This window comes from Kogia breviceps, chromosome 1, assembly GCF_026419965.1.
Source record: "Kogia breviceps isolate mKogBre1 chromosome 1, mKogBre1 haplotype 1, whole genome shotgun sequence".
Lineage (NCBI taxonomy): Eukaryota > Metazoa > Chordata > Mammalia > Artiodactyla > Physeteridae > Kogia > Kogia breviceps.
The window spans coordinates 80,751,486-80,764,890 of NC_081310.1; the positions used below are offsets into that span (position 1 = coordinate 80,751,486).

Sequence of the window (13,405 nt, forward strand, 5' to 3'; positions counted from 1 at the left end):
AAAACTAAATATAGAGCCTTCTAATTTTCCTCTAGTCCCCGAAATTACTGTTAATTAATACAAGTTACCCCAACGTCTTTCAGGAGAATATGCAGAATTAGGATAAAGCTTATTTCATCCCAAGGGTGGAATCACTCAGAACACAATCCTCCCATTCTTTAGGGATCAGGTCACAGGCATAGTCCAAGTGTCTACCTTCCTGGTAGGCTACTTACCAGGGAAGCTTTCCAAGGGTAAGTGAGCATTGGTGTGATGGCCAGTGCAAACCATAACTCCATCGAAGACATTCACTTCCTTTTTCCCTTCAGATTCCGTGAGCACCTCCCATTGGCCTGAAGTGGAGAAATCAGGCTGCTTCTTCACACTGCACACCGTGGTCTGAAAAGAAAAGGGATAGCCACAGGGGACTATAACCACAGCCTAAATAGTGGACATCTTCCCTGACAGGACTCTCCTTGCAGAGGGTTACACAAAGGGCTGATACCACATAACAGGCCTCATGCAGGGGTATTTGATTTTCATACTCCACAAATCAGAACTTTTTTGTTTGGGGCTGTGGTCAGAGTGAGAAAACTTCCATGAGGCAAACTAAATAAAACAGAGTTGGCAAACTAATGTTGCACTCTACTCTGCTTCTAGTAAAGTGAAAATTACTAGTTCTCTTGGACTATACCCTAAGGCAATGTGATACTTGAATAAAGTTTGGGCTTCTCTTGTGCTTCTGAGACACTCCATGCACTAAATGCCTGTTCCTCCCCATATCCCCAGATGTCCTGAGACCCTCTGATGCCTTCTTACCTCAAGTCGTGTTCTCACAGGCCTTAAAATTGTGTCTGAGCTAGAGGGCTCCCTTTCCTAGTAGTAAAATATCTCAGTGGCTCATATTTTATGTAAATGAATCTCTCTTTGACTCCCATAAATGCCCATTTTACAAGTAACTATAAAGAAAGATGTGACATGGGATAGTCAGTGGTACAATTTTTAGCCTTAAAAAATAATAATATGGGTTACTCTACCCAACTTAAGGAAACATTAAAAATGTGTTCCTGTGCTTCTAGGGTTTATGACCATAATGTCTTGGTTGACTAATAGAGATACCCCTCTTGTATACCTGAGACATCCTATAATACTTATAGTTCCTCTCTATCATGTTCTTACTTTTACACAGGCTGGTGCTTCTGCCTGGATCATCCTTTTACTCTTTCTTCATTTGGAGATACTCACCCTTCAACATTTAGCTTGGTATTATCTCCTCTAAGAAAACTTCCCCGGTGCCTGATGCCTCATGCCCTGATGGGCTGTGTCCCTCCTCTGAGCTGCAATGTATAGATTTCAGTGGCATTTATCACTCTGTAACTCTTTATTTTTACAATTAGGTTTACAATGAAATTTCTCTTCATTATTCTATCTCCTTAACTAGACTGTGAAATCACTGGTTTTTTGTTTGTTTGTTTTGGTGTCTTCACTGCTTAGTATGGTAACAAATCTGTTCAATAAGTGCTTAAAGAAGTGAAGAGAAGGACCACTAGGCTGTAAATAACTGACTTTGGACGTCGTCACTGGATATTGTCATTTTAATTTTGTTGTTAAAGAGAAAGAGTCATGATTTAATAGAATGATCAGAAGGTAGATTTTGGCTTTTTGCCAGCTGTTAGAAATATCAATTATTTTATGGTCGTGGTTTAGAATGACAGAAATAACGTGGAAGATTTTATAGCAGGAAGGAATCACTGACATGATCTAGTACAATCATCTTGTTTTACAAGTAAACTAAAGACACATCGGTGTTAAGGAACTTACTTGTCTGAAGTCACACGTTGATTAGTGGTAGAGCAAAGACTAGAACTCAAGTTTTTGTTTCCCAATTCAATGTTCCTCCCTCTATACCAGAGTTAACTTATTTGTTCCCTCATAACTTTTCAATATCTACTTTACTGGGTTGTTGTGATCACATAAATAATGCACTGGGAAGTACTTCAGAAAGTATAAAGGGGCTAAGCAGCAAGTTGTGGAACAAGTTTTGGAACCAGAAGGTTTTAAAGTTCCCATGCCTGTCAGTTCCCTTCATTGTTTTATTGTAATCAAATGATATAGAATGAAGGCAATGAAATAAAGGTGGCTTACTGGATCTGCAGTCAAAATATACAGAAGAGGGACCTTTCCATGAATATTTTCAGACACAGAGAAGACATAGAGTAGAATCTGACTGGATAGGATAGATACATGAGCATATCCAACCAATCTATACATAAGCACTGGTGAATGAGAACAATTATTGATTTACTTGAAACTCTGAACACAGAGATACCCACAAAATTCCCTACCTTAAATCGAATGTACTTTAGAAGGTCAAATTCTTTGGCATACATCCTGAAATACTCCAGGACCTGGGAGTTGTGCATGAAGTTAGGATAGTGATCTGGGACAGGATAGTCACTGAAGCACATCATCTCCTTAGAAGTGTTGATGATCACTGACTTGTAAATACTGGCCCTTCCTTCTTCAGGTTCTTCCTGCAGTAAATAAAAAGCATTCATAGCAACTTGAGAATTAAGGTCATGGTTTATAAACAGCCAACAAACATTTGAAAATGTTTTCTGACACAAATGCCAATTTTAAAAAGTCCCCTCCCCACAACCCTTCACATCTCCCAGTATTTGTGCCCTCGTGCAGTCTCTTCCCCTTGAATCTAAGTTGTCTTCATGACTTGCATTTGACCAACAGCATGCAGTTGGAATGATACTGAATGGCTTCCAATACTAAGTGATAGGTAGTCTTGCAGCTTCTGTCTGGGTCTCTTAGAAAGCTTGCTCTGGTGCAAGTCAGCAGCCATGTAAGAAGTCCAGCTACCCTGAGACTACCATCCTGTTAGGAAGCCTGAGCTAGCCACATGAAGAGCATGTTTGGGATAGAGAGATGTGCAGCCAGCCCCCAGAAGTTCTAGATATCCCAGCTGACGTTCTAAATATGTGAGCAGAGAGGTCATAGCACATGTCCAGTCCCAGCTGTCACCTGATTGCCATGACATAAGACTCCAAGTGAGAACTGCCCATCTGAGTAATAGTCTTTTAAATAGTATATATATTTCAAAGCCTAGGGAAGTTTCAAGGGTTTCATACACTTGCCACATTGTTCTCCAGGAAACACTGTACTAACTTACATTCTTTCCACTATGTGTTCCCATTTTACCTCATTTTTACTAAATTAAAAGACAATTACTCAGTGTTAGCAAAAATGAGGTGAAATGAGATCTTAGTACAATGTTTTCTGGATAGCAATGTGACAAGAATCTGAAACCCTTGCAACCTACCCTTTTAAAGAAAGATTCAGCATTGTAGACAAAGATTTATGTTAAAGGATGTTAATGATAGCATTATTTATAACATAAAAATGAAATAAGCTAAATGCCTGCAATATTGTGATTTATAGGAAATATATATTTGGTCATCCAGATGGTAAAAATATATTTCTCATACATATTTGGTCTTTCTCCACAGTTCCTAGCTCAGAGTTCCCAAAACTCTCCTAATTTCCTAAGTGTTGAGAGTGATAAAAAGTGCCCTTTGTTATGTTAATATGCTGACTTTTAGAAAACAACTAAGGATGGGGGCTAGTTACCAATGGAGCAAACCCCATTAGAGGGTTGTAACTTTCAGTTGCCTATCCCCTGATCTCTGGGGAGGGGACAGAGGCTGGAAGTTGAATCAATAGCCAATGCCCAATGAATTAATCAATCATGCCTATGTCATGAAACCTCTATAATAACCTAAAAGAATGGGGTTCAGGGAGCTTCCAGGTTGGTGAACCAAAGAGATTAAGGGAGAGAGGTGTGCCTGGAGAGGGTATGGAAGCTCAGTGTCCTTTTCCCTATGTATCTCTTTCATTTGCCTGTTCCTAAATTATATTCTTTTATAACAAACCGGTAACCTAGTGAGTAAATGGATTTCCTGTGTTCTGTGAGCTGCCCTAGCAAATTAATCAAACCCAAGGGGCGGGGGGTCGTGGGAATTTCTGATTTATAGTCAGTTGGTCAGAAGTATAGGTAACAAACAACCTGGACTTGAGACTGGCATCTGAAGTCCAAATCCAAGGAGGGGGTCATTGGAACCTCCAATCTGTAGCTGGTTGGTCAGAAGCCCTGGTAATAACCAGGGCTTATGACTGGTGTCTGAAGTGGGGTTGAGGGACTGAGCCCTCAGTCTATGGAATCTGACGCTGTCTCGGGTTAGATAGGCATCAGAATTGAGTTGAATTCTTGGACATCCTGCTAGTGTTTGAGAATTGTTTGGTGGTGTCTGGGGACCACCTGCCACCCATACACACACACACACACACACACACACACACACACATTGGCATTGGTCTCAGAACCATTTAATTCCCAACAAAATACACTGTAATTTGAGAACCACTGCTCCAGATCCTTGCTATGTAAAGTAGGATCTGTGGACTAGCAGCAGGGGCATCACTTGGGAGATTGTTAGAAATGGAGAATCTCAGGCCCCATCCCAGACCTACTGAATAGGAGCCTGCCTTTTAGCAAAATCCTCAAGTGTTTCAGATGCATCTGAAAGCTGTGAAGCATTGCTCTAGCTGATATCAAACCCAAGTTCACTGTTCTTCCCCCATCAAGGTTAACTTCTTTGCTTCCTCAAAAACTTCTAATAACTACCTCATGGGGGTGTTGTAGTGATCACATAACATAAAGCAGTATCTACCCAGATTGTTATATTAGCCTGTCACTGAGATATCACAAACCATGACTTTTCAACTCTATTATATTTTTTAAAAATTGTATTGATTATGGAAAATTACCTTAACCAATTTGGACCCCCTCTTCTCTTTTTATTCCAGAAAAAGATATTTGGATGCTGGCTATTATTGAACATTAAATGGCCACAAAGGAGAGTGTTCACTGGCTTTGCCCACATTAGAGATGATTTTCCTCCCATTTTTAGAGAAGAATTTTTCAATTTCAGAATCCTGAATTGATCATTCCCATTTCTCTGCCCCATCCTTCAAGATCTCATTCCCTTTGGCTGCTAATGGTGTTTTTACAAGTCTCTTCCAATCTATCCTAACTATTTCAACCGAAGTGTTCTTTCTAGGGTATGGTTGTATCTCTGTCCTAATTAAAATTTTGGACACTGCCCCATTTTCTCTAGTGTATATTTTTCAGCTTAGGATTCAAAGACGTCCATAATGTCTTACAGTCTATTCCTTATCTCCCCAACTAGATTGTAAGCCCCTTTACTTGTATTCATGATCTTTCCTACAGCATATAAAATTATAAATAGCACTTAGTAGATATTTAATAGATGTGTTGAATTATATTGAGAAAGGTACCTATAGGAAAAAGAAGTAAATTTACATATTGCATAACAAACTAATGAAATACATCAAAGTTCATTTAAAAACAGTAGAATAAGATACTTTAATCTTATTTACAAAAATTTGTTGTAAGGAAAATTGCAAGATAATATAAAATCAAATGCATAGAGATATTCATTTTATAGTATTTAAAATACCTATTAATTAGAAACCACTTAAAATGCCCCCCTCCCCCAATAGGAAAAGGTTTTAGTAAATTATGGTATCTCAGTATGATTCATAATTTACCTTCCATACCACTCCTTAAGTATCCTGCTAAATTCAAAGCAGATCCTGTCACCCCACTGCTTAATGGGCTCTACTGATTCCATTTGGAAAAGCAAATTTCTTATTTTGAAACTCAGCATATTTCACAGTCTATCCCAATCTACCGTTTTATCTTCATTTAGTGCTCTTCTCAGTTAACTTCAAGCTTCTGAGTCATTAAATTGTTGTTGCAACATTCCAGACTCTTTCACAACTTTAAACTTTTGTAACACTACCGTACAGCTTCTTCATTTGGAAAATTCCTATCTATCATTCAAGAGTTACATCAAATGTCACTTCTTTGGAGAAGTATTTCTTGTCCTCTCCACTGAGTTAAATGCCCCCCATTCAACCTCCAAGCTGCCAAAACTCTCTGCTCATATTGCCATCAAGGCAACTTCGAACACACGATATTCTGCATTTGTTTCTATGACTGTGAGGTACCCAAAAGTAGGCTTTGTGTCTTATTTTTTGTAACTCTATCATCAAAACAGTACCTCATATATAGTGGATGCTTAATAAATGCTTTGAAATGAATTAATGACTGAATTATAGAGATTGAATTTGGAGATACTTAAAACTATGATTTTGAAATCTGTGTATAAACATTGAAAATGGCCTGTGATATAACTTTAAGTGGAAGAAGTAATATTACAAAATTAAGATCACATTCTAATCACCAAATATATAATATTATGTGTGCCTGGGGCAATTGTATACCTATGTCTACCCATATTTATATAATTACACATTGTATAATCTCTCCCCTGTTATATGAGTATATTATATTTATTTTATTTTTATTTATTTATTTATTTTTTAATTTATATTTTTTTGTGTGGTATGTGGGCCTCTCACTGTTGTGGCCTCTCCCATTGCAGAGCACAGGCTCCGGACGCGCAGGCTGAGCGGCCATGGCTCACGGGCCCAGTGTGGACTCTCAACCACTGCGCCACCACGGAAGCCCTATTTTATTTATTTTAAATCAATAAAACTTGAAAGTAGGAAAAACAAATTGATTTATTAAGGAGGTATGATTTTTTCTTTCATTTTTGTAGAATGTTGTTTATACTACACCTTCATGTTAAAAACCTTCAGCAAACTAGGAATAGAGGGAAATATCTTCAATTTGATAAAGAACATCTACAAAATACCTGCAGCTAACAGTGTACTTAACAGCGAGAAAATGGACAATTTCCCCATAAAATTGAGAACAAGTTAAGGACAGCCTCTCTTATCGCTTCTATTCAACACTGTACTAGAAATCCTAACTAATGTAATAAGACAAGAAATGGAAATAAAGTATACAGCCTGGGAAGGAATAAATAAAATGATTTTTATTCACAGATGATATGACTGTCTAGGTAGAAAATCCCAAAGAATTAAAATAAAAATTCCTGAAACTAATAAGCAATTATAGCAGTGTTGCAGGATACAAGGTTAACATACAAAAGTCACTTACTTTCCTATATACCAAAAATGAAAAATTGGACTTTGAAATACAGTACCATTTATAATAACACCCCCCAAATTAAGTGCTTAGGAAAAATCTAACAAAACATGTATGAGACTTATATGCAGACACCATAAAACACAGAAGAAGAAAATCAAAGATATAAATAAATGGAAAGATATGCTGTGCTCATAGATTGGAAGACTCAGTATCGTTAAGATGTCAGTTTTCCCAACTTGATTTGTAGATTCAACACAATCCCAATCAACATCCCAGCTAGCTATTTTGTAGATATTGACAAACTGATTATAAAATTTACGTGGAAAGAAAAGAGGCTTAGAATAGCCAACTTTGACCTTAAGTGTGGACTGTGCATAGTGACTTTCTTGCAAAGAGTATAGTATGACAAGGGAGAAAAAAAAGAACAAGTTTACAGTGGCAAACCCCAGTAAACACCATCTCAAGCCAGGTCAGCAAGGTTAACATCAATCAATTGTGATAAGTTTGATAGTATGTACCATTGATATGATGTGATAAGAATAGCACTTTACCTCTAAGGTCTCCTCCCCAAAATTCATAACTCCAGTCTAACCATGATGAAAACATCAGGCAAATCCCAGGTGAGGGACATTCTATAAAATACCTAACCAGTAATCCTCAAAACTGTCAGGGTCATCAAAAACAACGAAAGTCTGAGAAATTGTCACAGCCAAGAGGAGCCTAAGGAGACATGACAACTATGTGTAATGTGGTGTCCTGGATGGGAACACCTGGAACAGGAAAAGGCCATTAGGTAAAAAACCTAAGTAAATCTGAATAAAACATGGACTTCAATTAATAATAATGTATCAATACTGGTTCATTAATTAGGACAAATGCATCATACTAATGTAAGATGTTAATAATATCTGGGCATGGGTATATGGGAACTCTGTACTATCTTCCTAATACTTCTGTAAATCTAACACAGTTCTAAAATTCAAAATTTATTTAAACATGTTGTTTGTACATAGCACTTTTAAAAAAAAATTAAATTAATGAGTGGTAAGGTCCTTTTGGAACCAAGATTCTTGAGGAGGCAGGGTTAGACACATTACTAAGTATTAACTTTGACTTCATTCATTCATTCAGTAGATATTTCTAAAATCCCTCTGTAATAAAAACGCTATATTAATGCTAAAAAATACAGGTCTGTCCCTGTTTTCCAAGGGTTCAAAGTTTAGTACAAGGAGTAAAGCCATGCTTTCCACAGCAGGTGTGTTGGGGTCACTGAGCTAAATGAATCACAGATCTTACCCCTGTGACAATAATCATATATTTGTATTCTTTTTCAAGTAACTAAGACAACAAAGTGTTATTGTGTGTCAACAAAAACCTTCAAGCCCTTCTAAACACCTGATTGGACCCTACGTAGGGTTCATCACTGTCAACTCACTGCTTTACAAAAGAGAGTGAGGGCAGAGCAGTACTGGGTCAGTGAGTGGAAAAAGAAGCTTCTGCTCCTGCACTTTAGTATTTCCTACCATCGGCGAATAACCTGCCCTCTAGAGATGTACCCTGATTGTATTTCCTGCCTAAGCACATGACTCTCATTGAGTAGGAAGTTCATATGAGAAAAGAGAGAACCGGGGACGTAGGGTAGTGTAATTGGAACTGAAGGGATTGGAGGCAATAGTAAGGGCAGAAGAAAGGAGAAAAATGACTCCGCTTCAGTAGGAGGAGTGGGAACAGTGTGGATCTTCTGTTCCTTTGACAGACTCTCAGAATCCTGAGGGACAGAAGCTGTCTTAAGACTGTTGTTCTCAGTGTTGTCCTCACACTGGACTCATCTGGGGGAACTCTGAAATACTAATGCCTGGTCCTTACTCCCAGAGACCCTGTTTTAATTGCTCCTTCTCTAATGTGTAGACAAGGTTGAGATCTGCTGGTAAGAAGGTGTGTGCTGGCCCCGGAAAACTCCGGGCACCAGAGTTTATCCCATCCACCTCAGAAGTCCTTTCTCCATACATCCTTAGCTAAACTGCAGAGTGCCTGAGGGCAGAGGCAGGAGGTTATATAACTCTTTAACTCCACACCCTCTATCATAGTCTGAGCTTCAGAAATATTTGTTCAATGAACTGTTATCGATTTTGTTTTAAAGATGCAATGTCATCCTCATTAATCATCTGGGAAACCTGGGGTAAAAGCTGAAGGGCAAAGGTTTCCATGTTGGCTGCACATTAGAAATAACTAGTGGAGAGCTTTATTGGCACCCGGCCAATAAAACCAGAATCTGGATGGACTGATATCAGTATTTGTTAAAGTTTGTTAAAGTTCCCCAGGTGATTGTTCAGTGTTGCAGCCAAAGCTGACAGCCACTGCTCTACAGTTACCCTCTTTTAAATATTTTTGTATCCATTCAGTTGTCTTTTGTGTGTGGGGGGGTGGTATATTTAATAATTTAAAACACCAGTTCATCTAAGGGTGTTTATTACTTAATTTTATATTTTAAATTAAAATGTATTAAATATGCCTCATTTTATATTGTATTATAGCCATATGGTACCTTTGTATCACATATACACTTTAGAACTTCACTATGTGAACTGTAGTTATCAGATCAGCAGCATCAACATCACCTGGGGCTTTACCTGAAATATAGAATCTTGGCACCACCCCAGATTAATGAATCAGAGTGTACACTTCAGCAAAAGCTCCAGTGATTCATGTGCACATTAAAGTTGGAGAAGCACTGCTTTGGTATGCTTTAAGGATTTTTAAAATTCAGATTGACTAAAGAATATTAAAAATTCTTTTCCAGTATTATGTACTTCTTAAAACCTCAGCATTTTATAAGGGATTTTTCATTTTAAGCTATTTCGTTCATAAAGTAATATTATAGTATGAAAATTAAAGTGATATGTCTCACATTACTACCAACTTTTCACCATCAGTCTGGTCTAACATTAATGAGGAGATCAAGAAGAAAGAAATTTATACTAAGTCTCTGAGACCTGTTACAAGAAAGAGAAAATGGAAGCCTTGAGTTCCCAGTGGCTTACTGGACACCCGGTAGCAATGGTGGAATTCCAAATTGCTTGGGATGATCCTATATATGAAATCCCCAGAAAATGTAGGTGGGGTAGGATGGGGGAGAGGAAGACTCCAAATAACAAGCAAGGGGGTCATAGAAAAGCAGATCTCAGAGGCAATTCTTGAGGAAAGCAGCATCAGCATGTAAAACATGTTTAATCTGCAATTAATGGACATTTATAATACCTCAGGCTCCACAACTGTGTAACTGTGGAATATGTGAGAATGAAGGTCTCTATTTCCACAAGCATTCTAAGCAGCCACCCAAGATATTTTGCATCTCCAGGATTCATTTATAAAATGTAAATATATTTGGTGCCTAATATATGCCGGGCATCCCCCGTGGCTCTAGAAATATAGTGGTGTATGTGTGTGCATTTATAATATATGTAAAATATGTTATATATAATATAACAGACACAGATGTGGTCTGTCTTAACAGCAGTCAGAGCATTATGATGAAATATAGCTTATTTATTTTCAAGAAAGCAGTTTATAAAGTGCTGAAATTTTGCGAAGAGTATAATCAGAAAAAAACCCTCCAAATTGGGTCTTTAACAGAGAGGAAGTTTAAGCCACTTTGGAAATAAAACCTGATAATCAGGTAGGATAGTGGACCCTTCACTAATTTCATGCCTGGTCAGTAGTTGCCAAACCTGGCTAGGATGCTTACCAGTCACCAAATGTGTGGGCCACACTCTAGGCCTACTGAATAATAACTGATGTTTAGCAATTATTGTGCCACTGTTATTAGTGATGACATAATTATTCATTCACTTAATCCCCACAATAGCTCTATGAAGTGGGTGCCAGTATCATCTCCTTCTTAAAGATGACAACACAGAGGTACAGAGAGGTTTAATGGTTTTCCCCAAGGTCACAGTAGGATTTGAACACAGACGTGCTCTTAACCTCTACACCACGTTGTGGCTGGATTTCAAAAGTAAAATTTCCTATTGATTACAAAATATTAATTAACAGTCTTTTCAGCCCATGCCCAAGACTGATTATGACCTAGGCATGGGTGGCGTGCTAAGGAGTATCCACCCTAGATCTGAATGAGGATGACGATTGTCAAATAAAGTTAGTCCCCAAGACTGAGCCAAGATGCAAAACAACTGTACTGCTGTTCTACTAAGGAATGCTATGAATGAATGAATGAAACCACTTTTAAGTAGCTGGCCAACACCGTGTTCATTTTGTGAAATATGAAACAAATCTGGACACCTTAATACCATTCACTGGCTTAACAAGTGAGTTGAAAAGCAAACCTAATGGACGTTGCTTTGGAGATCAGTTAAGGAGGGTGATATTCTTTGACATATAATAAGCTTAACTATCATTTAAGTAAGAAGATACCTTAACTGTTAGTAACAAGTTGCAGGGCTGGGTGTGCATATTAAAGCAACTCAACTTTAAAACTGAGTCTGTGCAAGGACAAGAAAACCCAGTTGCAGGTGCCCTCTGCCTTTCCCTAAAGACAGGACTCCTGCTTTGATTTCTCAAGTGAAGGAAAAGTGCAAAGCAAAGAAGGCAGCCAGATTTTATATCCTATTCAAGCACTAGAATCATTAGAGAATTGTTTAAAGTAAAGAAGGAAGGAAGCAACGAAGGAAGGAAGGTAAGAAAAAAAACCAGTAAGGTTAGAAGAGATTGAAAAGGGGGATTCCTGGAAGGAGTTTTAGGCAGTATTCTAGATCACTTACCGATGAACGCAGACCAAGAGCAACCACTTGACATGTCTGTCATTTTGTTACACTCCCCCACCAAGATTGTTACCCTTTTCTGGATAGCAGCAAAACTCATTACAGACAGTGCCCAACTTGTGATTTTTTTTGACTTTGCAATGGTTCAAAAGCAATACACATTCAATAGAAACCACACTTCGAATTTTGAATTTTGATCTTTTCCCAGGTGAGCGATATTTTGTAACATACTCTGGTGATGCTGGGCAGTGGCAGCTTCCAGTCAGCTGGAAGGATCACGAGGGTAAACAACTGATAGACTTACAACCATTCTGTACCCAAACAACCGTTCTGTTTTTCATGTTCAATACAGCATTCAATAAATTACATGAGCTATTCGACACTTTATTATAAAATAGGCTTTGTGTGAGATGATTTTGCCTGACTGTAGGCTAACGTAAGTGTTTTGAGCACGTTTAAGGTAGGCTAGGCTCAGCTATGGTGTTAGGTAGATTAGGTGTAGTAAATACATTTGTAACAGGATATTTTCAATTTACAATGGGCTTATCAAGATGTAACCTCATTGTAAATCAAGGAAGATCTGTAAATGAAAATGATCTCTGTGCCATTTTCACAGACATCAGTAAAGGAAAAAAATGAGTGATATCTACATCCCATTTTGCTGCCAGCATAGGGAAAGAGGAACCTGCATAGAACCTGAGGTGATGACTGCTGAGAAGAGGTCAGCAGGTTGAAGTCTGGCAGGTTTAATCACTGTGAAGCCCATCATACTTCCTGACATGAGGAAAAATATCTTATGCACCTAGTTACGGCGAGAGTTTCAAGTATTAAGGAAACAGGAGATTTACCTGAAACCTCCACAGCCCTCCGATGTCATCAGTCCCTTCAAAGCACACGGGCTCCAAGCCTTCTTCCAGGCAGCACTTGATAGACGTGAGCCCACTCGCTCCTGCCCCAATCACAGCAATTCTTTTCTTGGTCATGGTCTCCAGAGATCTTCACCGGGCTGGGTCAGTGTAACCTGTCCTAAAGAAAGGATGACAAAAGACAGAAAGCACACATCAGTTAACACCTTTCAAAGAAGAGCTTGAACATGGCATTTAGATAAATTCTGCAACAGCAGTTGCCTTTGGGGAACCCAGATTCCAGTGTCCTCGTGGACCACCGGGAACTACTACACCTTGGATGGGTGAGCCCTGTGCCTGGAAGACCCAGAGCTGAGACCCAGAGCTGAGAGCTCTGCTGCGGTACCCGACCTCGCTGCCTTTGCCGCAACACTGGCAGATCCTTCAGCTGCGATCTGCAGGGCACTGCACTTTCAGCTCTTTGCAAAGAAATGTAATACAACAAAGAACAAACAGCAATAGCCAATGTGGAGGGTCTGTTCAGCTCCACCTCCTTTCAGCCAACACACCGCCCACTCAGCAGCACCCATTACCCCCACAGAGGGAATAAAACATGGGCCAAACCTGCTCTGGGCAGAAAAAAGTAACCCTATGACCTCTCTGTTTTTCACCTGCAGTTGCCCGCAGTCTCA

The 13,405-nt window shown here is 38.8% G+C and overlaps 1 protein-coding gene across 1 annotated transcript in view; it reads right to left on the minus strand.

Moving 5' to 3' along the window:
* Positions 1-12,851, minus strand: part of LOC131761184 (flavin-containing monooxygenase 5-like) — a 28,802-nt gene extending 15,951 nt beyond the window's left edge. Inside the window, exons 1-3 of the mRNA XM_059071637.2 lie at positions 12,717-12,851; positions 2,325-2,513; positions 216-378 (exon numbers count right to left, since the gene is read on the minus strand). Of these exons, the coding sequence (XP_058927620.1) occupies positions 216-378; positions 2,325-2,513; positions 12,717-12,851 (487 nt within the window). The remainder of the gene's footprint in view (positions 1-215; positions 379-2,324; positions 2,514-12,716) is intronic.
* Between the last annotated feature and the right edge of the window lie 554 nt (positions 12,852-13,405).